Source organism: Spinacia oleracea, chromosome 3, assembly GCF_020520425.1.
Source record: "Spinacia oleracea cultivar Varoflay chromosome 3, BTI_SOV_V1, whole genome shotgun sequence".
In the NCBI taxonomy this organism is placed as follows: Eukaryota; Viridiplantae; Streptophyta; class Magnoliopsida; order Caryophyllales; family Amaranthaceae; genus Spinacia; species Spinacia oleracea.
In genome coordinates, this window is record NC_079489.1 from 157,212,184 (window position 1) to 157,240,141 (window position 27,958).

The window sequence follows — 27,958 nt, forward strand, 5'->3', positions numbered from 1 at the left end:
GATTTGTCATTCTGTTGATCCCTGATTCGACGGTGATGGAAGTAAATAAATGCACATACTTTAGATTTCAGAAGAACGTAACGTTTTCAATACCCTTTTATATTATATGCAAATGCATAAGGCTAGTATTTCATTTAAGTTTTATTTGTGTTAATTGTGTAAAAGTAGGGTTGCAAACGAGACGAGCCTAGCCGAGTACTACCCTATTCCTGTTAATGTTAATGTTCATGTTCGTTATTTACCCGAGAACTACCCGATCTCGAGCTTTCAACCGAGCTCAAAAATATGTTCAACCTTTGTTCGTTTAAAAAACTTTGTGTTCGTGAGTGGTTCATGAACGTTTCGTTTATTAATCAACCCGAGATCATATAAGAGTTTTTTTTTTTTGTTAAATGACCTTCCCAAAAATGCTTGAATTATATTATACGTTATTTTATGGTTGAATTTGACTAAATATAAACTTGTGTAGGATTTTTTTTAATTTGTTCCCATATTTTGTATATATATTAAATAAATTAAGAAAAAGATAGGTGAGAATATGAGATGCAAAAAATAAATAATAAATTAACCTTTTTTTTATTAAAAAAAATAAAAATTTGCGGTGAGCGTGGATCGAACACGCGACCTTCAGATCTTCAGTCTGACGCTCTCCCAACTGAGCTATCCCCGCTTATTGATTCCTTTTTCATACGTTTATTTATTATCTTAATAAAACAACTGAAGGAGTTGTAGGACGTAGGCGGCTGCTTATCAATTTGAGGATCGCCTCCAACAGAAAGAAGCATCAGAATTGGAACGTGAATAATTTGTGGATAGGTTTGGTTGTTCAAGATTGAATTTTTGGAACTGTACCAACATTTTTTATTTTTATTTTTGAATGTTACCAACATTTGTTCTTTTTGCATAAATTTATAACCATCTTAATGTCTAGATCAGCTTTTTTACTTTGAATCTCATTCTAATACTAGTATATCAAGCATAAAAGGAACACAAACACTCAATATGATTCTCAAATAAATCATATCTTGAATTCCTTAAACACCAAAAGAATAGAAGCCAAGTGAAAGAGTTTAAAAAGATAACTAAAGAACAAGGACATTTTGTCACTAAAGGGAAGTTGCATTTAAAACAAAAAACTGTCCACTCCACGCCATCACTAGTACGAAGTATTAAGTTTATTGAGAAATGATATATGTAACTGTATCATTAGTTTATCGAAAAATGATGTATGTAACCCTAAAGGATGAGTACGTACTCCTAAACATTCAAATGAAAGAGGCTCAATGATCCTAAACCCTAAACCCTAAACCCTAAATGCCCCAACCAAACGACCCCTTAGTAAATCCGAGAAGATGTACTCCTAAACCCTAATCAAATGAAAGAGGCTCATGGTGTTGTAGCTACTAGGATCATTCACCAGAGTCATCAAATAAAATCGTTATTCAACGTTTTTGATTCATGTCAAATATATATATTGGCGTATTAGTTTTAGCTACGAGATTTGCCTTAAAAAAAATCATCCCACAATACTGTTCATTGTAAACGGGTCAAATTAACATCAATCCGTTTATAGCCAGGTTGAGTTGGGTTGAGAATCTCAACCCGTTTAAGTAAACAGGTCGGATTGGGTTGGGAAAATTCCAAGCCATTTATAAACGAATTGACCTAATTCCGACACAACCAAACCCACTGCCAGCTTATGATGTCTCTGGTGCCCTGAAAAAACCACCAACCCAGTAGAACCAATTGACCTGTAAGGCTCTAACCAGCATATTTCTTGCAACTACTTAGCCTGTAATTTAATGTGTTATTCAAAATTTAACTCAGAACCCATTCACACCCCAGAACTGGTTAAAACAAGATAATATTGTTCAATATAACTCAGAAATAAGAATCAAATATAACAGCTAGGAACTGTCAAATATTCAGGCAGCACCTTCAATTTTGTTTTTCTTAAAAATAAAAATAAAAACCATCGCAAAATCAAAAGGCAAATCCTAATTCTAAATAACGAGGTTTTCACTTTTCTTCGTCCTGCTTGTTGGATGCGGCCTCTTTGATCTCATCAGCTCCGTCCTCCTGCATGTCGGAAGTCCACAAAGTCAGGTTATCGCGGAGAAGCTGCATTATCAGAGTGCTGTCTTTGTAGGAATCTTCCCCGAGTGTGTCCAACTCGGCTATCGCTTCATCAAAGGCCTTGTAGAAAAAGAAAGGTCATAGTGTTAGATGATAAACACAGCTCCAAAATGTATTTATAGTTCCTAAACAACAATGATCTTGCAGACATTTTATCGAAACTGCAGATACTCGATTAACACACTTAACAGCATGTCACAAAGATAACAACTATATACTATTCTATCATACAATTCTATAATGTCACATATACTCGTAGTGAAATATTACTTCAGTTGATTAACGCAGGCAAACAGAGTTGCTGAATTTTTAGCAACAATTTGCTGGAATTGTTTTTGCTGAGGCTTCCCCTGTTCTTATTTATTTACATGACAGCACTTTTTACCCTGTTCCCTTGTTTTTATTTACATGACACAATTATTTAGTCATGTGCGTCAATACACGATTTCAAACATTGATATCTTCAACTATGGATAATTTTTTTTATAAAAAGTTCATCAGAAACAGAAGATCTGAGTAATAAAGTATTAGATATTCAAAAATATTTATTGAGACGAATCTAACAAGACCACACACAACTATTGTTTGTGTGAATGGTGTCCAAAATCCAATAAGAATGGAGGAAGTATTATTTTGGAGGACAGACTTCCCTACCTTTGTTGTAAAACTTTTAAACTTATAATTTCATGTTCCTAGCTTGCATATAAAAAAAAAGATTAATGCAAGATGCAACTAACTGGTGTAATTGATGAGTATCCTATATATATATATATATATATATATATATATATATATATATATATATATATATATATATATATATATATATATATATATATATATATATATATTATATATATATATATATATATATAAAAGAAGCAATGATTAGCACATAGTTAAATAGTTGATCATTTACAATGAACGGTTAAATGGTGTTCAGAGCATGATTATCTAATACAAGAAATGAGTGTTAGATTTGCTAATTGAAATTCCAAAGATCCCTTTATGCATCGTAAACTTAGTGAGATGTTTAACTAAAACACAATCATCATATCCAATTGATCATCTAATACAAGAAATGAATGTTAGACTTGCTAATTAAAATTCAGAAGATCCCTTTATGCATATAGTAAACTTAATGAGAAGTTTAACTCAAACACAAACATCATATCCAATTGATCATCTAATACTAGAAATGAATGTTAGACTTGCTAATTGAAATTCAGAAGATCCCTTTATGCATGGTAAACTTAGTGAAATGTTTAACTAAAAACACAATCATACAAGCAAGAAGAAAGAATCTCTTTCCCAGCTAAGATTCTCACCTGTTTAGCCAAGTTGCAGGCACGGTCAGGGGAGTTGAGAATCTCGTAGTAGAAGACTGAGAAGTTAAGCGCAAGACCAAGACGAATGGGGTGTGTTGGAGGCAAGTCAGCATTTGCAATGTCCTGCCAAATGAAAAAGGAACAGATTATTACTTAATTAGTTAGCTTATATCACCAACATATCATCCTCGATTCATGCCAGTCAACAACGTAATAATCGACAAACAGAACAATCAACAAAAAAAAACATTCAAAAGACCGAATCTTTCAAATAGCAACCGGACAACTGCTCTTTATTAGAAAGACGTCCAACGAAAAACAAAAGCCATGAGCCCATAACCAAATAACCAATCCTGGAATAATGATCAATCATGCATTTTCCCAAGTAACTGGTCAAAAACAAATTCCAACCTTATAATTCACTTTTAGGGGTCAATCATTCATTTCCCCATTGAACAACATTGGATTCCCTTTTCAAAAGACCGAATCTTTAAAATAGCAACCGGCCAACAAGACGTCCAACGAAGAACAAATCAAAGCCACCACCAATTATGGAAGATTGATCAATCACACATTTCCCCAAGTAAATTGGTCAAAAGCACATTCCAACCTTATAATTCACTTTTAGGGGGTCAATCATACATGTCTCCATTGAACAACATTGAGTTCTCTTTTCTTTTCTAATTCCTGTGTATTTTGTCTACACCTCTATGCAATGACAAATTTCGATTACAAAGAGAAATAAAATCCGCATATATTATCTAAATTCCCAATCATTTTAGGACTAAGGCTTCATTATTGTTGTTGGTGTATCTTTTAGGGATCAATCATACATTTCTCCATTGAACAACATTGGATTCTTTTTCTTTCCTAATTCCGGTGTTTCTTTTTCTACTCCTCTATGCAAGTGACAAATAGAAATAAAATCAGCATATATTATCTAAACTCACAATTATTTTGGGACTAAGGCTTGGTTGTTGTTGTGTATATATTATCTTAAAAAACTGGTAAAGATAACTACAATTTGCATCTTACAACCGAACAAATAGACAAAGTTCTAACACAAATATCAAAGTCACTATCATCAAAGGTCCCCAAAACAACACAAAACAAAAGTTTCCAATCACTTTCACAATCAACAAATTGGATCATCTCCTGGGCCTTATCTAATACCAGTAAACAACCTCATACTAACAGAATATCATGCCAAATCACAAATTATACGAACACAATTAAAATCAACAATTAGGTCAATATAAAAAATTCAAAATAATTCGTCATTATCACAATGTCGATGCAATCATCAAGAATCTAAACAAGAAAAACAATAAATCCACGCATCCGATTCACTTTTTCAATCAAATCACGAAAAAACAAAAGAAAATTACCTGAGCAGCTTTGTAAGCAGAGAGAGTATTCTCAGCAGCCTCCTTCCTCTCAGATCCAGTCTTAAACTCAGCCAAATAACGATAATAATCACCTTTCATTTTGAGATAAAACACCTTCGAATCGGCATTTGTAGCAACAGGAACAAGCTTAGATTCAAGAAGCTTCAAAATACCTTCACAGATATTCGAAAGCTCAGATTCAATCTTAGATCTGTAACCTCTAATGGTGGAAACATGATCTTCGTTTCCACGGCTCTCCTCCTTCTGTTCGATCGACGATACGATCCTCCATGAAGCACGGCGAGCTCCGATAACGTTTTTGTAGGCGACGGAGAGGAGGTTTCGTTCCTCGATTGTGAGTTCTTCGCCTTCGCAAGCGGCTGAAACGACCTTCTCCATGAACTCTACCATCTCTTCGTAGCGCTCGGCTTGTTCGGCGAGTTTCGCCATGTATACGTTCTCGTCTCTTGCTGTTGTTGCTGCCATTGTTGTTGTTGTTTGGAGCTTTTTTTTCTTTTTCTTTTTTTTTTTAGGGATTTTGGAATTTGAAAATTTTGAGTCTTTGGATTCGGAAAGACGAAGTATTAGAGGAGGAGGTTAATGGTGGAGCCAAGCTGCCAGCTATATAATGACCGTATCACGCGGTCTAAAGGTTTTTTTTAGTCCTTTTTTAGGTTTTCTTTTTCTCCTAACCTTTTTAGATTTCGATTTTAATTACAAAAACTTTTATTTATTTATTATTTATTTTATTAATTCGAAATCTAAAAAGGTTAGGAGAAAAGAAAAACCTCTAAACTTCTAATTAAGGTAGGTACATGATAAAGCGAATGTAAAATTAACTTAAAATTCTTACCCCAACGCAATATAAAAATTATTTATTTATTAATCATTAATTTTTTTTCTCATTATTAAAACTTGTAATTTCATATAAATACTAACGTTATAATTCGGTATACAAAAAATAGTTCTGGAAACGGAATGAAAATAGAAATACCGGTTTATTTCCTTTTTGACTTGTTTGGCATGACAAATGTGGTAGCTAACTTCTTTACTTTGGTAGTTTGGTGTAACGCTTATCCCGTGTAATAAGGATGTTACCCTTCACCCAAAACAAAAAGGCATCCATCTCTCTTCTCTTCTCTTCCTCGATCTCTCATCTCTTTTTTTTTTTTTTTTTTTTTTTTTACTACAGTTCATTTCTCTTAATTGCGTTGCAAATTTTTTAGGTAACAAATTTGATAAGACAAACTCTTTTTTGTAATTACCAAACAATAAATTTGGAAACTTTTGACACAAAGTGAGTCCATGCCAAACAACTAATAATGATAAGACTTAGCATTATCATTTTCTGTTCTTATTTTGTTTCCATTCCATTTCATCTTTTAGATTTATACCAAACATGATCTCATAATGTATAAAGGTAACATGTAATTCTTTAAATAGTTTACACATTCTTATTTAAATGTAGTGTATAATAATTGTACATCGGAGTAAAATTTAAATTAAAATGTTTATACGTTATCCAGTATAATGTAAAAGTTATCTGCGTATTTGTTAGTGATAATTTTTTATCTTTAATAGAAATTATCTCTTTAAAATCACTAATAATATATAAAAACAATTATTTAATCATTTAAATATTTATCCATGAAAAAAATACATTACTCCGTATATAAGTTAATCAAAAAATGATAAAAGTTATCAAAGTGGGTAAGAATCATCTTGATATACAATAAATTATTAGATACCTAGTGCGTGCATGACCTTTTATAGAAATTATCAATGAGAAATTATTTCATAATATGAAATATTCAACACCTTAATAAGAGCTAGAGACTTATACCTGCTCATGAACTGGACCGAGCTTTAACAAAAAGGCCTGACTCTGGATGGACATGGGCCCACGTTTGGGTCTGAAAGTTTGTGCTCAAAACCTGTTATTATGGACCAAAAATAGAAGTTTTCCAGGCCATTATCAAACCAAGCCTAATTCAATCTCGAGCTGCGTAAAGCCCAAAAAACTGAAAATTTGTACCTTCTGAACCTTTAATTCATCCCCATCCCCGCCCCAACGGGTACAAACTAAAATCCACCCCCGCCCCACCTCCCGCCTGGGTATCCATCCCCCTCTCATCCCCGCCCCCATATCCGCGTCAATACCCACCTTGTTTTTCTTATTTCGCCAACATTATGGAAAAAAGTAACTTCCATAACCAAAAAAATTCAAACACATAAAATGAAAAGTCTTGCCTTAATTCATAATATCACATACTACAAACCAATTCAAACGCATAAAAAAAATTGTTCAACATTTTTATGTTCTTTAAATTTTTCAATTCACGTAGGGAATGATATTAGGATAGGGTTGACGAGTATCAACCGGGGCGGGTGGGGATGGGGCGGGGGCGGGTCCAACACAAAATCCACACCCGCCCCATCACCCATGGCGGGTATGATTTTTATACCCATCCCCGCCCCATCACCCGTCAAATCTCCCTCCATCCCCGCCTATTTGGGGCGGATGCGGGGCGGATCTCCTATAAAACCCGCCCCACTGACATCCCTAATGAGAAAATACATAATATTGATTGTCAATGGCCCATTTGGTATCGTTTTTTGTTTTCAGAACACAACAAAAGGCGATTTCCGGTTATTTTGTTGTTGCGAGTTTACAAAATAAATACGATTACTATAAGTATGTTTATTTTTTAGTTCATGATTCAATCTAAATTATATGAGTTTTTAAAGCAAAAACCAAAAATTAGATACTAACAATGATACCGAACGAACCCTAGATAAGGAGTTTTAGTTGTGTATCGAAAAATCTCATGTATTCGTGTCTTTACTTTGTAGATAATATCAGAGTAGAGTTGGGCATGGGCTGATCCACAAGCGAGCTGCACGAGACTGTTGGGAAATTGGTTTGGCACATATCCCTAATTGCTATACCCAGGTACAGCCAAGATGGTTGTACCCCCTGCCCAAAACGACGCGCAGCGTCGTTTGGGTAAAATACCCAGGTACAGCCAACTTGGCTGTACCCCCTGCCATTGTTAGGCGCGTGGAACCCACGCGCGGGTAAGCAAATATTGTGGCACGTGATGGGAATAAATTTCGTGCAAGAATCGCCTATAAATACAAAAAAAAAAAGGAAAATCATTTCGAAAACCTTTCAAATTCTCAGCACGCAAAAAATTTTCTCTCTCCTCTGCCCACTCTTCTACTTCGTTGTTTTCTCTCTCTTAAAACCGCCATTAAACTTCCTGCAACCACCTCAATCAACTTTCTCTCTCTTCAAACCGCTACTAATCTTCATTATTAAAGCTGAATTTCCACAAAATATCAAGAGAAGAAATCTGTGACTTCTTTTTACTGAAAAAAAAGAGAAAAATGGATGTTCGTAACGAAATTGACATGAACAAGCTTCAAAATCCACCGAAAAGCAAAAAGTAAGTAATTACAATTGATTCTGATGTTTCGATTTTATTTTCGAACTAAAATGAAATCTAATTTTGCTTATTTTCGTTCTATTTCAGAAAAACGAAGATGCCGAAAGAAAAAAAGGAAACGTATGTAATTTAATTTCAGATTTCGAACATGCAACTGTTTTATTACTTAAATATTTGTTTAATTCAGTTATTTTCAGTATTTTTCTTTATAATGTTCAAATAATTTCATTATAATGGTCAATTTTTTGGTTTATGATGTTAGCAAACCCTAACTTCTGATTTTTTGGCTATAGGACTGGAAGATCTAGTAAAGAGCAAAAAATCGGGAATGCAAAGCAACCAGACATGAAGGAGTAAGTTATTTTAAGTTTTCGTAGATAAATTCATTTTAATTTACATATGTTCAATCAATTTTATGTTAATGTTCAATCGTTTTTAATTTAATGTTCATTTTCGTTGCGTGATGATTTAACCAAACCCTAACTATTGGTTTTTTTATCACATAACTGGAAAATACGAAATTGAGAAGGAAATTGAAGCTGAAAAGCAAATAGACACATTCCAGTAAGTAATTTTTATGTTTTTGAATATCTATTTCTATTTAATTTGCGAATGTGCCGTTTTTGACATTTGATACAATACAAATACTAATTAATGATACATTGTTCATATTCATAGAGATTTAACAATAATCTTATTGATGATTAAAATTTGGATTGGGAATGTCAATTAATTTAAATATTATTATAATAATGTAAATGTGATGAACTTTTGTTGAGTTTTTCTAATCTTATGTTAGATGTTCAATTTATGTGTAAAATGTTCATATTGTTTAAGCTAGATATTCATTTTGGTCCACTGAGTTTTGTTCATTCCTCTGTAAAATAAATTAAGTCTTGAGAACTCTGAAGGAAATAATGCCCTTGGTCCAAGTATGCATTCTATGTTAAGTCTAATAAATGCGGTTCAGTATTAATTAAACAAGTTAATAATTCAGTGAGATCAAGTGAGCTGAATGCCTAGCTAGAGGCCGCTTCAGTTCAAGTGGAATTAATGATATTAATCCACAGCTTACTCTTGACTGAACCCGTAGGGTCACACAAATAGTACGTAAACGGATCAAGTATTTAATGGCATTAAATACTCCATCTATGAATATTCGGAACCGACGGATCTTGGTTTCAGTGGGAGCTAAGATCGTCACAGGCAAGAAATGAATACTCCGGAAACGATGATATTGCCGGAAACGGAAATATGGATCGTATCGGAAATATGAATATTATCCAAGTCGTAGATGTTGCCGGAAACGGAAACATGGTACGTATCGGAAAATATTATTGGAAATGGAAATATTACCAGAATCGGAAATATTGCCGGAAACGGAAATATTGTCAGAATCGGAAATATTACCGGAATCGGAAAATAATTCCGGAAACGGAAATATTAAATATTTGTTCGAAACGGAAATTAATTCCGGAATCGGAAATATTAAATATTGTTCGTATCGGAAATAGATTCCGGAAATGGAAATTTAATCGGAAGCGTATCGTACGAATTAGCATCGGACGAGGCCTGCCGGACGAAGGCCCAGCACGAAGCCAGGCCATCGCCCAGCAAGCACGCACGCCACAGCCCAGCGCGCACAAGGCCGCGCATGCGTGGGGCCGTGCTGCGCGGGCTGCTGCTCGCACGCGCATGGGCAGCCCTTGTGGCTGCCGTGTGTGTGTGAGTTTGAGCTCATGCGAGATTCCTGAATCTGCAAGAGTCAGTGTATGATTAAATGTCTATTCCTATTGGATAAATTGATTAAGTAGAATTCATGTAGAATTCTAATTCCAATTAATTCGCATCCTACTAGGATTACGATTCCTTTTCCATAACTCTATAAATAAAGGCCTAGGGGTCATAATTTATACACAAGTTTTAAAGTATTCAAAAGTGAGATTTTTGAGAGAAAATTCAAACACCCATCTTGCCCCAAAAGTGCCGAATTTTCTGAGTACCTTAAGGGCGATTCTAGTTGGTCAATCTTAAGGCGGATCCGGACGTGCTGTGGACTTTCTACGGAGGGACGACACTTGGAGTCCTAAAAGACTTGTTCTTGTTCGGTTCGGGCGCAGCTAGGGAAGGCACGCAACAAAGAGTATGCATCTAATTATGCTATATGATTATGTGTAAATAATATGTTTCCTGGGTTAATGGTTGTTTCCGCATGATTTATGTAAATGTCATATGTATCATAACCTAACAGTGGTATCACGAGCCCCTTATTATTTTCATAATCTAAATTGCATGAACATGGTTAAATATTACAAATTTGCAAGAATTAAAAGGGTGATTAATTTTCGTAATTGTTAATTAATTGCAAATTGCGTTTATTTAATTATATGTACGCAGTTTTTCGGCAGTTTCTTCATTACTCATCCGAATTGAGTGATTTTTGTGTCAATTCCGCATGTAAAAGGCATTCTAAAATTTTGACAAAAATAGTATTTTTCTGCCGAACCCAGAATTCTCAAATTCGAAGCCTAACTATGACTTTTCGAAGGTTTTAGTTTTTCGGATGCAAAATTTCGTAAATTTAAGATGTTAAATTAAATATTTGCGATTCCTGTTGATAAATCTTGAATTTTTGATTGACCTACTGCATATGTTTAACAAGTTTGAATGCCTAGTCTTGTTAATTATGCAATCTAATTTGTAATTATGATTAATTTGTTGAAAATTAGAATAATTTAGAATTAATTTGATTTTCATAATTAATTGTAATTTAATTAGAAACCTATGATTAAAAACCACCATAAAAATTGTAAATTTACGATAAATTTTAAATTTTTATGACCTAGACTTGAATCCATATCAATCGGAAATCAATTGGATAATAAATTTTCGATTTTTCGCCCTAAAATTATGAAATTAATATTATTTATTAATTTGTCATTAATTTTAAATATAAATTTTAAATTTTTATGCGATTCGTTCAAATAACTTGCACGCACGAAGCAATGGACGCTTCGCGTAACCCTTAAGGGGTGTTGTATAACGCGGGCATGCGACGACGAGCAAGGGAGCTCGTCGCCCGTGCGGCACGAATGCAATGAGCAAGGGCGTAGTGCACGAGCACAAGGCAGCAGCCCTGCCTTGTGTCGTGTGCCACGAGCAATGAACGGATGGGCATGGGCGAGGGGCGAGCCAAGGCAGTCGCGTGTGGGCAGCAAGCGAGCTGCGCCACAGCGCGCGCTGCCTCGCATAACAGCGCGCAGCCTCGTGCGCAGCGAGCGCAAGCTCGCGTGCCACGAGCGCTGCGCACAGCATCACTCGCGCGCACCAGCGAGCGATCTCGCGCGCCAGCGAGCGATTGCTCGCGCGCACCAGCGAGCGATCTCGCGCGCCAGCGAGCGATGGCTCGCGCGCACCAGCGCGCGATCTCGCGCGCCAGCGAGCGATTGCTCGCGCGCACCAGCGAGCGATCTCGCGCGCCAGCGAGCGATGGCTCGCGCGCACCAGCGCGAGATCTCGCGCGCCAGCGAGCGATGGCTCGCGCGCACCAGCGCGCGATCTCGCGCGCCAGCGAGCGATGGCTCGCGCGCACCAGCGAGCGATGCAGCGCCCCAGCGAGCGATGGCTCGCGCGCACCAGCGAGCGATCTCGCGCACCAGCGAGCGCGGTAACGCGCGCGCGCTGCGAGCGATAGCTCGCGTGCGGTGGGCGCTGTGCGGAGGCTTGCGTATGGGACAGCAGCAGCTATGCGACGAGCGCATGGGCTGCGCGCACATGGCCAGCAATGGCTGTGTGCGTACAGCCCATGGGCGTGCAACGCGTAGGGTGTTTGCGTTTCGATTAGATCGTTTTGAATGTTTAATTTGAAAATTTCAGTTCACGTAATTTTAATTAATTTTAAAATTAATAATTTGAATTAATTTCTTGGATTTTAATTTTGAATATTATAATTATAATAAATGGAATTTATTCTAATTATTTTACTAAAATTAAAATCATGAATTAATTTAAATGCGACTGAAATTAAATTAAAATTTTGGATTCAATTATAAATTTATATGAGCTTTAAATTTTAATTAAATTTGTATGTTTCCGGTTAGACTAGAAATACAATTTTATGTTTAAAATTTGTAAAGCATATGAATTTATTGGTTTGAGTGGGAGCACTTTTAGTCATAAACTCTTGATTAGGTCTACAAATCCTTAAGGTTAAAACAACTCGATTAGAATTAATAAGGACTGAATAATTGGTAGATTATTGGTGCCCTTGATTAATTGCTGCAAATGTTTACGTGATGCATAATGTGTTTGACTAACCAGCTATGTGGGCCATTCATGATAATGAATGGGTGAATGGTATATATAGTATATGTACTGTTTTGCAGGTTATGAAGTGACTAGTATGGCCCAAATAGGATAGAAAATATGGTCTGCGTACCATTAATTTGAATGTAATTGGTCTAAAGTACCAAAGTTGTTTTTCAATTCAAATATGGTCTGCGTACCATCAAATAGTTGTAATTAGTTATAACTTATCCTATTTGAAGAAAATGGTGCCTCCCACGGAGATTTTCAAGACGGACTTTGAAGTCAAAGCTTCAAGATGAAGTCGGGCCATACTAGATCACAAATATCTTATGCATGTTTTAAGTTATTTATTGCTTTAAATATGTCTTAAAATGCATGAGATCAAAAGCTTGATTATGTTGCATGATTAAGGATTTTAGTTCACTTAAAATCTAACCAACATAGTAAGAGCCTTAAGTTCCAAACTTAAAAAAATTGAGTTAAAAGGTGCCATGCCAAAATATACACTTGCTTGGATATCCTTTACATCAATCTAGTAATAGTTTTCGCTCAGCGAGGTGTTACTTATTGGTCCTAAAGGGGCAAGGTACACAAATAATTGTGAGTACATGTTAGTTTTGGTGAAACTCAACGATATAAGTAAGGAGTCCTTTTATGTCGTGGCAAATTCGATAGGTTTACCTAATAAGTTCTTAGACGTACCTATCAACCAAGAATAGTTTCTAGACTATTAGCAAAAGGCTTTTGCTTACCTAAGATGTTCTAGGATTAAGTCGACAAACTGTGCTTAGTTCTTCAATGATTTTAGGATCTTGGAATCATTTTATTCACACCTGCCGGAACACATAACTTGAATAAAATGCTTAATAAACATTGAATTATGCATGAATGCTAGAATTTAAGTTTATTAAGAGAAACTGTGAATGGTTATTTATTTGTTTATTCTTTTCAATTGTAGTTTTTAATATGGCAAACAACAATTCATTCAACATTCGATCAATTCTCGAAAAGGAGAAGTTGAACGGGAAAAACTTCCTTGACTGGCAAAGGAACTTGCAAATAGTTCTTATGCAGGAAGAAAAGGAGTATGTCCTAGATGAGGCGATGCCCGAAGCTCCAGGCGACGGGATCACTCAGGCAGCCCTCAATCGTTGGATTGATGCCAACAAGGATGTGAAATGTCTAATGCTCGCCACCATGAGTGCAGATCTGCAGAAAACGTTCATCAACTCAGATGCTTTCACAATCATCAGTGAGTTGAAGAACATGTTCCAAGATCTGGCTCGAGTCGAAAGATTCGAGACTCATAGGCAAATTCTTGAGACCAAGCTTAAGAAAGGCGAGCCCGTAAGTCCACATGTTCTCAAAATGATTGGACTCATTGAGAATATGAGTCGGCTGGATCAGCAATTTTCTCAGGAAATGGCTATAGACACCATCCTCCATTCTCTTCATAGCGGGTATGATCAGTTCAAACTGAACTACAGTATGAATAGTCTGGACAAAACGCTCACTGAGCTTCACGGTATGCTGAAGACCGCTGAAAAGACGCTCAAAAGTGATAAGCAGGATGTGCTTATGGTGCGTGGGGGCAAGTTCAAGAAATCTGGAAAGAAGAGGAATGCTAAGAAAGGTGGCAACAAGGCCAGCCCAACTAAGCAAACTGGCGCCAAATCTGCAAAGAGGAAGGTCAGTCAACCCACTTCTGAATCCGAATGCTTCTACTGCAAGAAGAAGGGGCATTGGAAGAGAGATTGCTTGAAGCTAAAGGAAGATCAGAAGAACGGAACAGTCGTTCCATCTTCAGGTATTTTCGTTATAGACTGTATACTTGCTAATTCAACTTCTTGGGTATTAGATACAGGTTGTGGCTCACACTTATGTTCCAATCCACAGGGACTAAGAAGAAGTAGAAAGTTAAGCAAGGGAGAAGTCGACCTACGAGTGGGAAATGGAGCACGGATTGCTGCATTAGCCGTAGGAACTTACTATTTGTCGTTGCCCTCCGGGCTAGTTTTGGAACTGGAAGAATGTTTCCATGTTCCAAGTCTTACTAAAAACATCATTTCAGTTTCTTGCTTAGATGCTAAGGGATTTTCCTTTATAATAAAAGACAATAGTTGTTCGTTTTATTTTAAAGAGATGTTTTATGGATCTGCTAGATTAGTCAATGGACTTTATTTATTAGATCACGACAAACAAGTATATAACATAAATACCAAAAAGGCCAAAAAGGATGATTCAGATCTCACCTATCTGTGGCATTGTCGATTAGGCCATATAAACTTGAAACGCTTAGAAAGACTTCAAAGGGAAGGAATTCTAGAACCATTTGACTTAGAGGATTATGGTAAATGCGAATCATGTTTACTTGGCAAAATGACAAAGCAACCTTTCTCTAAAGTTGGAGAAAGAGCAAATGAACTATTGGGTTTAATCCATACAGATGTATGTGGACCAATGAGTACAAATGCTAGAGGTGGTTTCAGCTACTTTATCACTTTCACTGATGACTTCAGTAGGTATGGTTATGTCTACCTAATGAAGCATAAGTCTGAATCCTTTGACAAATTCAAGGATTTTCAGAGTGAAGTAGAGAATCAATTAGGCAAGAAGATCAAGGCACTGCGGTCTGATAGAGGCGGTGAATATCTGAGCTATGAATTTGATGACCATCTGAAAGAATGTGGAATTCTATCAGAATTGACTCCTCCTGGAACACCACAATGGAACGGTGTGTCAGAACGGAGGAACAGAACCTTGCTAGACATGGTCAGGTCAATGATGGGTCAGGCCGAACTTCCATTAGAATTTTGGGGACATGCACTAAATACAGCTGCACTCACTATAAATAGAGCTCCGTCTAAAGCTGTCGAAAAGACTCCATACGAATTATGGTTTGGAAAGCCTCCAAATGTGTCTTTTCTTAAGATTTGGGGATGTGAAGTATACGTCAAACGATTAATTTCAGACAAACTTCATCCAAAATCTGACAAATGTATCCTTGTGGGCTATCCAAAGGAAACAAAGGGGTATTACTTCTACAATACATCTGAGAACAAAGTGTTTGTTGCTCGAGATGGTGTCTTTTTGGAGAAAGATCACATTTCCAAAATGACAAGTGGGAGAAAAGTAGACCTCGAAGAAATTCGAGTCGAACAACAAACTCTAGAGAATGCTCAAGATGACATTCAGGATGAAACTCAGAGATCTTTAGAAGAATCTGGTGAGAATCATGGTCAATCTAGAAATGTTACCCCGCGTAGATCGCAAAGATATAGATCTCAACCGGAAAGGTACTTAGGTATTTTGACGAACGAGAGCTATGACGTTCTATTACTTGAAAGTGATGAACCTGCGACTTACAAGCAAGCTATGACGAGCCCTAGCTCCAAGCAATGGCAAGAAGCCATGCAATCTGAATTAGACTCCATGTCTGAAAACCAAGTATGGGATTTGGTCGATTTGCCAGATGGCTACCAAGCCATTGGAAGCAAATGGGTTTTCAAACTGAAAAAGGACAAGGATGGGAAACTTGAAGTTTTCAAAGCTAGATTGGTTGCGAAAGGTTACAGGCAAGTCCACGGTGTGGATTACGATGAAACCTTTTCACCAGTTGCAATGCTAAAGTCTATTCGAATAATGTTAGCAATCGCTGCATATTACGATTACGAAATATGGCAGATGGATGTCAAAACTGCTTTCTTAAACGGCGTTTTAACAGAAACTGTGTTTATGACACAGCCTGAAGGTTTTGAGGATCCAAAGAATGCTAAAAAGGTATGCAAGCTAAAGAAATCAATCTACGGATTGAAGCAGGCATCCAGGAGCTGGAATATACGTTTTGATGAAGCAGTCAGTGACTTTGGTTTCATCAAGAACGCGGACGAATCTTGTGTATACAAGAAGGTCAGTGGGAGCAAAATTGCTTTCCTAGTATTATATGTCGACGACATATTGCTTATCGGAAATGACATTCCTATGTTGAACTCTGTCAAGATTTGGCTTGGGAAATGTTTTTCGATGAAGGATCTAGGAGAAGCACAGTACATATTGGGCATCAAGATTTACAGAGATAGATCTAAAAAGATGATTGGACTTAGTCAAAGCACTTATATCAATAAGGTGCTTGATAGGTTCAAGATGGCGGACTCCAAGCGAGGCTACCTACCCATGTCTCATGGAATGACTCTAAGCAAGACTCAGTGCCCAAAAACACTTGATGAGCGTAGACGAATGAATGGGATTCCATATGCATCATTGATTGGTTCAATAATGTATGCTATGATATGTACACGCCCGGATGTTGCGTACGCACTCAGTGCTACGAGCAGATACCAGTCAGACCCAGGAGAGGCACATTGGACTGCTGCCAAGAACATTCTGAAGTACCTGAAAAGGCACAAAGATGACTTCCTGGTCTATGGTGGAGATGATGAATTAATTGTTAAAGGCTATACGGACGCAAGTTTCCAAACCGACAAAGATGATTTCAGATCACAGTCTGGGTTTGTCTTCTGCCTCAACGGAGGAGCAGTAAGCTGGAAAAGTGCTAAGCAAAGCACCATTGCGGATTCTACAACTGAAGCGGAGTACATTGCTGCACATGAAGCAGCAAAGGAAGCTATATGGCTAAGGAAGTTCATAGGAGAACTTGGTGTAGTCCCCTCCATTAAAGGACCAATAGCCCTGTATTGTGATAATAACGGAGCTATTGCACAGGCAAAAGAGCCTAGACACCACCAGAGAGTCAAGCATGTACTTCGTAGATTTCACCTTCTACGAGAGTTCGTTGAAAGAAAAGAAGTCGAGATAAGCAAAATTGGAACTGATGACAACATATCAGATCCATTAACTAAACCTCTGCCGCAAGCGAAGCACAACTCGCACACTGCAGCTATGGGAATCAAGCATATTGGAGAATGGCTTTGATGTCTCTGTTTAATGTTTTAAAGTTTTAGAGTTTAAATCTTTGTAAAACATTATTGGTTAATCATTCACAATAAATGAAAGGAATTCATTTTTCCATTTAATTTGTGGTTTATTAAATGATGAGTCCCTTCAACTTGACGATATATTCAAGATAGACTGTCAGGACCAGTCCTGTGACTAAGAAATGTCTATCAAGTGAACTTGAATGTCAAAGGTTGAAAATGGTCCCTAGTCGGAGTTTTCTATAAAATTGGACGCATAGAAAACGTTAGACGATTAGAATGCAAGATGACTAGTAGTTCTGTTTCTTGAACTATGTGGACATGGCAATGTCATAATCATTTGCATAGATACTTACTTTGGGAAGACTAGTATCGGACAAGACCTATGAAACTTTACTGTAAGAGATGAAAGTCTGTCATAAGTAAATTTCATTAAATTATTAGACACTAAATCCTCAATACCTGAGTGATTTGAGATTACTTGTTTGAGAACTGGTTGCTTTGACGTTGACCAACCGTCGCACCGTAAAAGGAGGCTATAAAGGCAACGCTCAGGTAATCACCTATCAAACGAAGTCTAATCTCAAGATCGCAAGATTGGGATTGTCCTCCCATAAATCGGGATGAGATGCTTAAAAGTTGTACAAGGCCACTCGGAGAGCTAGAAACTGTGAAATGCATGGCCGTGCTCGGATGAATCATAGGCTATGATTATCTGTTTATTTGATCAGTTGAACTCTGAAACCGAGGAACACCTCTGGACATAATAAGGATGACAACTCTTACCTTATGTTCAAGAGCAAGCATCGAGCGACAAAGGAATTAGGAAATGCACACTTGTCCCTAAGGACAAGTGGGAGACTGAAGGAAATAATGCCCTTGGTCCAAGTATGCATTCTATGTTAAGTCTAATAAATGCGGTTCAGTATTAATTAAACAAGTTAATAATTCAGTGAGATCAAGTGAGCTGAATGCCTAGCTAGAGGCCGCTTCAGTTCAAGTGGAATTAATGATATTAATCCACAGCTTACTCTTGACTGAACCCGTAGGGTCACACAAATAGTACGTAAACGGATCAAGTATTTAATGGCATTAAATACTCCATCTATGAATATTCGGAACCGACGGATCTTGGTTTCAGTGGGAGCTAAGATCGTCACAGGCAAGAAATGAATACTCCGGAAACGATGATATTGCCGGAAACGGAAATATGGATCGTATCGGAAATATGAATATTATCCAAGTCGTAGATGTTGCCGGAAACGGAAACATGGTACGTATCGGAAAATATTATTGGAAATGGAAATATTACCAGAATCGGAAATATTGCCGGAAACGGAAATATTGTCAGAATCGGAAATATTACCGGAATCGGAAAATAATTCCGGAAACGGAAATATTAAATATTTGTTCGAAACGGAAATTAATTCCGGAATCGGAAATATTAAATATTGTTCGTATCGGAAATAGATTCCGGAAATGGAAATTTAATCGGAAGCGTATCGTACGAATTAGCATCGGACGAGGCCTGCCGGACGAAGGCCCAGCACGAAGCCAGGCCATCGCCCAGCAAGCACGCACGCCACAGCCCAGCGCGCACAAGGCCGCGCATGCGTGGGGCCGTGCTGCGCGGGCTGCTGCTCGCACGCGCATGGGCAGCCCTTGTGGCTGCCGTGTGTGTGTGAGTTTGAGCTCATGCGAGATTCCTGAATCTGCAAGAGTCAGTGTATGATTAAATGTCTATTCCTATTGGATAAATTGATTAAGTAGAATTCATGTAGAATTCTAATTCCAATTAATTCGCATCCTACTAGGATTACGATTCCTTTTCCATAACTCTATAAATAAAGGCCTAGGGGTCATAATTTATACACAAGTTTTAAAGTATTCAAAAGTGAGATTTTTGAGAGAAAATTCAAACACCCATCTTGCCCCAAAAGTGCCGAATTTTCTGAGTACCTTAAGGGCGATTCTAGTTGGTCAATCTTAAGGCGGATCCGGACGTGCTGTGGACTTTCTACGGAGGGACGACACTTGGAGTCCTAAAAGACTTGTTCTTGTTCGGTTCGGGCGCAGCTAGGGAAGGCACGCAACAAAGAGTATGCATCTAATTATGCTATATGATTATGTGTAAATAATATGTTTCCTGGGTTAATGGTTGTTTCCGCATGATTTATGTAAATGTCATATGTATCATAACCTAACAAACTCATGATAACTATCTTATGCAAAATGTTCAATTGATTATAGCAGAATATTCAATATCTTTTTGGAAAATGATCATATATTCCAAACTGGATATCCTTTTTGGTCTACTGAGATTTTCTTTAGGAATACTGAATTATTTCGAATGTTATATATATAATTAAAATGATTTGAACATTTGTTCATTCATATGTCCAAAAACTAAATCCAGAAATCATGGTAACTGTCTGTCTCCAAAATGTTCAATATATTTTGATAAAATATTCATTTTCTTTTTATAAAATATTCAATATATTTTGATAGTTCATTTTCTTTTTATAAAATGTTCAATTTTTTTTCTGGAATATATTTTGTTACAGAGTTTTGTTTTGGAATATACTATGAATTATTTCTAGTATTATATTCATAATGGAAATGTTCTTTGTACTAATATTCAATTTTTCTACAGTAAAATTTTAAATCTACACTCATCTGCGAAAAATGTTCAATTTATTTTGCTAAAATATTTAATTCTTTTTAATAAAATGTTCGTTTACTCTGATATACTAAGTTTGGTTTAGAAATCTTCAATTATTTCAACTACTATATTCATAATTTAGAGGAACCATAGCATGATTATGAATCATATTATGATTCACAACCGTCCATACACCATCTTTACCAATAGAAAACTGAACAAAAGCAGTACACCCAGTACGCGTATCCAATCTAGCATAAGACCTTGTTCTCTTCCTTTTTTCATCTTTAACCCCTTCGCAGCTACACAAGAACCGTTTCATAGTATAAAATTCACTGTTTTGACGCTTCCGACCTTTCCCAACCCTAATACCAAAACCTTTACTAAAAGCATATTCATTATACAAATCATAAGCTTCGTCTTCATTTTTAACTTCCTTCATCATTAACATAGATTCTGACCCTTCAACAAAAAGACTTACTTCCTTATTCACTGCGAAAGGAAGAAATGTTCAATGTTAAACTAGTGATTGTTCAATGTTAAAATAGTGAATGATCAATTTCAATAATAACTAACAATGGAAAATTGAAATGTTCAATATCCTTAAATAAAATATTCAATATTAAAATAGTAATGTTAAAAATAGAATGTCCATTGCTTAATTAGGTGTTGTTCAATGTACTTAAATAAAATGGTAATTACGAACATAGGTGTTCCGGTGTTGTAAATATGGAAACAATGGGCTTCGAATGAAGGCCCTTTCGTATGTGTTGAAGATCTTGCTTGTTTGAATGAGTAGAGTCCGAATTCACCTGCACAAGAGCAAAATCACTAGCCTCGGGGGTGTTTCCGAGGAAAGCCCCTCCGATGCCTAAGTAAGAACGATGCTCGGATTCTAGAGAGAAGTTCTCTAGAAGAGTAGTCTTAAGGCGATAAATTGGACGTACCTTGAGGTGTGAGCCTTGGCGGCCTATTTATAGTGTTTGCATAATAAATGCCCATAGGTCATTTATTGCTTTTGGGCCTTGGGCCTTGATGGATGGCTGGCTAGCCATTGGTAGGTTTGATGCTGTTTTTTTGGAGCCATTGGGCTTTGGACTTAGTGGCCCAATTGAGAATCAATTGGGAGCCCAAACAACATGCCCCCCAGACCAGGTCCATTTAGAATTAAATGGGTGGGTTTCCAGCTGTCAGAAGTCCGAAAGTTCCCTCTCTTTTTTGAAAAGGGATGATTTGCATTGATGACAAGTGTTGGGAGTTGTATTGTGTCGTGGAGATCGTGGGTTGAGGAAGTTGATGCGCCTCCCTTTCTTTTCTATAAATACTGGGTGCTTTGCTCCTTTCGAATTTTTTACTCCTTCTTTCAAACTTATTCTCTCTCTAAATTTCGGCGATCGCAGTTTTCAAATTTCTTCAGATCTACGAATTTCGGCCAGCTTTAGACTTCGGGAACTTGGGTTATTCGTTTTATCGGCGAATTCCGCTTCGGAAAAAGGTAATTTGTTTCTGAATTTTCTTTTCCTCTTCGTTTTTCCTTCTACCCCTCAATCTAAACCCTAGGCCGAGAATTCGCGACCATGGCAAAGAATAGGGGCAAAAGCAAGTTCGTCGTTGGGTCCTCTAGTGAGAGGGAGAACGTGCCTTCGGGCAGGTTACATAAAACTTCGAGGGGTCGCCCTTCGGAGAGGCCGGCGGAGAGGCGTTCGACTGGTTGGGATGCTTCTAAAGATGATGTTGTTGGCGGGTCTAGCGTGTCTGAACGCGCAACTTCTGGTAAGAAAGCTGGTTCTTCGGGTGTGCGCCGTCCTTACCCTGAGTTTCCAGTTCATTGGACTGAAGCTGATCCGCAGGGCAAGTATGCCCCGATCCTGCATGAGACCACTAAGATCGATGGTCCTTTGGAAAAATCGGTCAGTGGTGACTGGTTGGTGGAGGCGAAGCTGGGGAACTACCATCGGAGGGCCGAAGAGTTATACGGAATCCAGCACGCCTTGGGGTACTGGTGCGAGCTTCCCGATCAGGAGCGTCCTCGGGTGACTCATCCGCCGAGGGGGTTCATCTCTGTGTATACTCATCACTTGGAGAACGGTCTCCGCTTTCCCTTGGATCCCTTCATTTCCGAGCTTCTGGTGTCGTACAACATCAGCTTGGCCCAACTTACCCCCAAATCTATGAGGCACATCATCGGATTTAGATGGGTGTGCGATTTTATTAACTTTCCCTGTTCCGTTGCCGTGTTTCGGGATCTCCACGATCTGTCTTTCAATCACGCTTCCAAGGGGAATGGGTATGGTTGGTGGACCATCATCAACAAAAGGTCCCGAAGGAAGGGGGAGCCGAACTACATTACGGCCTACCCTTACCTCAGCTCTGACCATAATTGGAAGACGGAGTGGTTGTTCGTTCGTGTGCCGACAGATCCGAAGCATCCGCATTTTTACCGCCCTCCGAAGTGGTTTGTGACTCCTGATCCTGATATGCGAAGCGTGGCTGCTCCGGATCGGAACCATCACCACTACGTGGATCTCCTCCAGTGGTTTTTGGCTCGGGAGGACAACTACAAACTGCCGTCCAACTGGCTCCCGAACCTCAACTATATCTTGCGGGAGGACATTCTTGCTGTTGCCGGTCTCAGCAGGATTTTTGACAGGGGTAGGTGTCTTTCGGCTGGGACCGTGCTTTAGTAAGTTTGTCCTCCTCCTTTTTGTCTCGTTTTATTGACTTTGTTTTGTGCTTTGTTTCTGCAGAGTACGGCTTTAGCTGCGTTGATCCTGTGGTTTTGGGCATTTCTTTGGATCTGAAGACCATTCACGACTCGGCTCCTGATTACAAGTTCGGGAAAGAGAATCCTCGTAATCCTCGCTTGAAGGATTACGTGCTGTCTCCGTCGGGTGTCGCTCGGATATCTGAAGTTCGAGCTGATCCGTGGGATTCTGCCTCTTCTCCCGAAGCTGTTCCAGTGACGGTCGTGCTCCCTGATTTGAGGACAACCTCGGATCCGGTGAGTGTTTCTATATCTCGAAGTCTTTTGTTTGTCTTTCTTTCTGGTTGGCCGTCGGCTAACGTCTTGGTCCTGGACCATCTTTTTAGGGTCCTGGGACTGACGCTGTGCCGCGTGCCGTTCCTTCGGTTTCATCTCCGGCTCGGATAGATATCTCTTTATCTAGGAACCGGGTACTTCACGGTTTTTTCTTTATTCCTTCCTTTGTCTTCTTTTACATTTATTGACCCTTGGTCTCCTCTGTTTAGGATCAGCGCAAAAGGAAGGGTAGCACTCTTTTGAGGCCTTCCGCGCATCCGAAGAAAGTGAAGGCTTCTCAGTCCTCGGAGAAGGTATTTGTTCTGACTTGGAGCTTTTTGTAGTCCGTTCTCTCTTTTTCCGAAACTGACCTTTGAGCGTTTGCCCTGTAGGAAGCGGTTTCGGAAGTCATGCCTCCTCCCAAGAATCTCCTTCACTTCATGCCCTTGCCAGGGCAGAAGTTGAAGAGTGTGGTGGTTGCGGAACCGCCGCCCGTGGACCAACCGTTGGCTGAGGAAGATACCATCCCCTCTCCGCTGAAGCCGTCTGCTGCTTTAGGGATCGAGATCCAGGATATAACCAAGGTGATGGAGGCGATTGAAGCCGACCTTGTTCCTGGCTCGGATGTCCCTATTGTGGCCGAGCAGAAGGAGGAATCTGCTGACGTTTCTCTCGAAAGGGAGAAAAGTCCAGATAAGGAGATGGTGGATCTCACCGAAGCTCACATAGAGGTTCCCGAAGCTGAGAAGGAGGTCCCTTCTGCTGAGGAGGAGCAACCCGAACAGGGTCTGGCGAGGAAGAGGCGCCACTCGACCTTGGGCTCTACTTCGACCTCGACCCTGGATAGACTGATCCACGCTGACCCTTGCTCGGATGTTCCGCTGAAACGGATCCCCGAGGAGGTAAGGGAGGCGATGGCTCGCTATGCTAGAGCTCCGGTTTTGGGGGAGAACCCCATGGCTCACGTGGGATCTTTGGTGGGTCCCGAAACTGCACGGGAGAATCTTCTTCGGGCCAACCCGCAGTGGAGGGTTCCTGGAGCTGAGGAGAGGAACCCAGCTATGATGGCCCAATACTATCTGAGTGAGGTAAGTGTTGGAAATTCTCTTTTGAGTTCCGTTTTTGGTTTGTTGTTTTCTTCTTTCCTCATCTTTTCTCATCTTTTCTTCTTTCCCAGGCTGTTTTCTGGTCCTCGTTCGCTTCCGAGTGTAGCTCGGTTGAGGAGAGACAACTGAGGAGATATCAGGAGGCTTATGCTCGTGATATCCCTATCTTGGACCAGAAGGCTGGGCAGCTCTTCGCCGAGCTGGTGGAGGTCAAGCAACTGTACCTTCAGTACAGTCGTGAGGCTAGGGAGTCGGCTGAGCAGATCGGGGCCGAAGTTGGGAAGCTCACTTTCCAAGTCGAGGAGGATGCTGAAAAGATAGCTTCCTTCGACAAGGAGAGGAAAGAAATGGCCGCCAAGTTTGCGAGCGAACTTGAAGAAAAAGACAGTCTTCTCAAGGAGATGACGTCTAAATTTGAGGCGGCCATTAAGCAGAGCCAGGAAGCGGAGGCGAGGCTTCAGCAGTTTGTCAAGCATCGGGAGATTATTCAGAATCAAGCTGACAAGGTGCCCGTTCTCCAGCTGAAGATCCGAGAGAAGGATGCGGCCATTCGGAAGTTGGAGCAAGAGAGAGTTGACCTCTACACTGCTGATCAGTGTAGAGAGCAATACTGGAATGGCATCCTGGGTGCTCGGCGCATGTTTGCGAAGCACATGCCTCATTTCCCTTGGAATGAGAAGGTTCCGCTCTGGATGAGGGCCCAGGATCACTTGGTGGAGTGCCAGGCCGACCGAGACGAAGCTGAAGCTGAACGTCAAGCTTCTCTTGCAGAGGCTCGGGCCCAGAAGGCGTCTTCCGAAGGTGACACTACTGCTGGGGGTTCTTCGAAGGATGCTCCCCTAGGGGTTGCTCCTGAGACTCCCAAGAGTTAGGGATTCGGGCAGTCGTCTTCTTCAGAGTCGGTCGGTTCCAGTTGAGGACTTCCGAACATGTGCTTGCCTTTCCCCCTTTTGCCTCGGCGCTGCGTTGTACTCATTTCTTTTTGTTTTCTTTAGTACTTCGGTAGGCCGGTATTGTCTGTTGATGGCTGCCGATTTTAACTGTTTCATTTTGTTTTCAATTTTTGAGGTTTTCAATGTATTTGTACTCCCCCCAAATATTGAATAAAAAATGAATGTTTGTTACTTGGCTGCTTCTTTTCAACTTTGTACTTTCGCAATTTTAGGTCTTTGAATCCGTAGATTTTTCGAGCTCCTCTTTCTGTAGACTTGCTAAAAACCTTTTGATCTTGCGAGCTCTTTAAATCCGTAGATCTGTTAAGAGACTTTTTAACTTTGCGAGTTCTTCAAATCCGTAGATCTGCTAAGAGACTCTTTAATTTTGTGAGTTCTTCAAATCCGTAGATCTGCTAAGAGACTCTTTAATTTTGCGAGTTCTTCAAATCCGTAGATCTGCTAAGAGACTCTTTAGTTTTGCGAGTTCTTCAAATCCGTAGATCTGCTAAGAGACTCTTTAGTTTCCAGACTCTTCAAATCCGTCGATCTGCTCAGAGGTTTGGATTGTTCTTCCGATCTCTTGTGGTTCGGAAACCTGGGCAAGAGATCGCTAGTCTGCCTCTTAGTTATGCCTTCGGCGATCCGTGGATCTGAGCCGGAGTTTTATAACTTGATTCGAGCGACTGTTTGTGGCGAACAAGTTTTATTTGGTTATCGCGAATCCGAGGATTCTGGACGATTCCCTGAAGTGTATGATTTGGTCATTTCTTGCATTTTATCAAGGAATGGGCAAAGTCAACCTGTTTTTAGTCTCGGATTGATCAGATCCGAGGCTGCATATATATAAGGGGACAATAAATATAGAGATAAGTTTAATGAAACACATGGTGCCAATGGCTTTCCTCTTCTCATTAAACAACTTACTTGGTTTACAGACAGAGATCATACAAAATATTTCTTGAGAACATCGGTATTCCAATGGTTCTTCAAAATTGTTCCATCTAACTGTTTCAGCATAAACGTGCCTGGCCTTTTTTCGGAATGGATGATGTATGGTCCTTCCCAAGTGGCTGAGAGTTTGCCATGGATCCGTCCTTTCTGAACCGAGGCGGCGTTTCTGAGCACTAGATCACCGACTTTTAGGGGTCTGGCGTTGACTCTTCGGTTATAATGCTTGTTGACCCTCTGCAAATAGGCTGCGTTGAGTGTCCTTGCATCGTTTCGAGCTTCGTCCAGTAGATCGAGAGCTTCAGACAGAAGTTGGTTGTTGCTTTCTCCTTGGAGCCCATCATACCTGTTGTATGCCTGGATCCTCAGGCTTTCTGTTCCGATTTCCACAGGGATTACAGCTTCGGATCCATATACAAGGTGGAACGGTGTTTGCCCGGTAGCTTCTTTCTCAGTGGTCCCCACAGACGGCGCCAAATTGTTCCGGTGTTATAAATATGGAAACAATGGGCTTCGAATGAAGGCCCTTTCGTATGTGTTGAAGATCTTGCTTGTTTGAATGAGTAGAGTCCGAATTCACCTGCACAAGAGCAAAATCACTAGCCTCGGGGGTGTTTCCGAGGAAAGCCCCTCCGATGCCTAAGTAAGAACGATGCTCGGATTCTAGAGAGAAGTTCTCTAGAAGAGTAGTCTTAAGGCGATAAATTGGACGTACCTTGAGGTGTGAGCCTTGGCGGCCTATTTATAGTGTTTGCATAATAAATGCCCATAGGTCATTTATTGCTTTTGGGCCTTGGGCCTTGATGGATGGCTGGCTAGCCATTGGTAGGTTTGATGCTGTTTGTTTGGAGCCATTGGGCTTTGGACTTAGTGGCCCAATTGAGAATCAATTGGGAGCCCAAACAATAGGTAATATTCAAAATCATTAAATAAAATGTTCATTATGAATTATAAATAATGATAAAATACTTGAATTAAATGTTCATTGTAACATAGGTAATGATCAATAACTCTTAATAGAAAGTTCAATATAATACAATACAATGTTCATTATCTAAATAAAAAATATTCAATATATTTCAATGCAATGTTCATTACTAATATACGTAACATTCAAAGTCATTCAATAAAATGTTCATTATTGTTGTAGACAATGTTCAATTTCCTTGAACTGAATATTCATATATTTGTTAAGAATGTTATAAGTAAACAATGAACAATATTTTCTTTTGGGACAGAACAATTCAAAAATTCATAACATAATATGTATTTTATCAAAATATATAATGTTCATAAGATCTGAGCTAAAAATTCATTAACATTATATACATTGATAATAAATAAAATTATGAATAAAAATCGAACAAAAAATAACGTACAATTGCAAAAAAATAAGAAAATCTACAGAAAACAAAAACAAAGAAACAAATCAAAATCGAAATATCCAGCGAAAACACGAAAAATAACAAAATTCTAAACACATTTTATCCAAAATCAAAATATAAAATCGAAAACAATCAAAACCAAAAACATTGAAATCAAAACAAATAAATGAAAATAATAAAAATATAAACTTACGTTCTGACATCAATGTACTTAAAATTCCAGAATTAGATTCGAAAAGAGCTTCAGAATTTTCCATAACTGCGAGCTCCATGGAAACAGAGGAGAGAGAAAATAGGAGAGAAAAAATCGAAATAAACCCTAAGAACAAGATATATCGCAACTTGAAGAAGAAGAAACAA

The 27,958-nt window shown here is 38.9% G+C and overlaps 2 protein-coding genes, 1 long non-coding RNA gene and 1 other non-coding gene across 4 annotated transcripts; 1 reads left to right on the forward strand and 3 right to left on the reverse strand.

Annotated features, from left to right (window-relative positions):
• Positions 1-597: 597 nt before the first annotated feature.
• TRNAF-GAA (transfer RNA phenylalanine (anticodon GAA)) lies at positions 598-670 on the reverse strand. The gene has a single exon. It is a non-coding gene; the product is annotated as a tRNA-Phe (tRNA).
• Positions 671-1,848: 1,178 nt separating this feature from the next.
• Positions 1,849-5,487, reverse strand: LOC110791861 (14-3-3-like protein). Its single transcript, XM_021996627.2, has 3 exons — positions 4,853-5,487; positions 3,465-3,587; positions 1,849-2,196 (listed from the first exon to the last, which is right to left on the reverse strand). Exons 1-3 carry the CDS (start codon positions 5,336-5,338, stop codon positions 2,020-2,022), a joined length of 786 nt encoding a protein of 261 aa, XP_021852319.1. The 5' UTR covers positions 5,339-5,487; the 3' UTR covers positions 1,849-2,019.
• Positions 5,392-5,738, forward strand: LOC130470598 (uncharacterized). The gene is made up of 2 exons (XR_008931307.1): positions 5,392-5,526; positions 5,627-5,738. It is a non-coding gene; the product is annotated as an uncharacterized lncRNA (long non-coding RNA).
• A 14,585-nt stretch (positions 5,739-20,323) lies between these two features.
• On the reverse strand, positions 20,324-27,870 carry LOC130470206 (protein FAR1-RELATED SEQUENCE 8-like). Its single transcript, XM_056839850.1, has 2 exons — positions 27,792-27,870; positions 20,324-20,697 (listed from the first exon to the last, which is right to left on the reverse strand). Exons 1-2 carry the CDS (start codon positions 27,868-27,870, stop codon positions 20,324-20,326), a joined length of 453 nt encoding a protein of 150 aa, XP_056695828.1.
• Between the last annotated feature and the right edge of the window lie 88 nt (positions 27,871-27,958).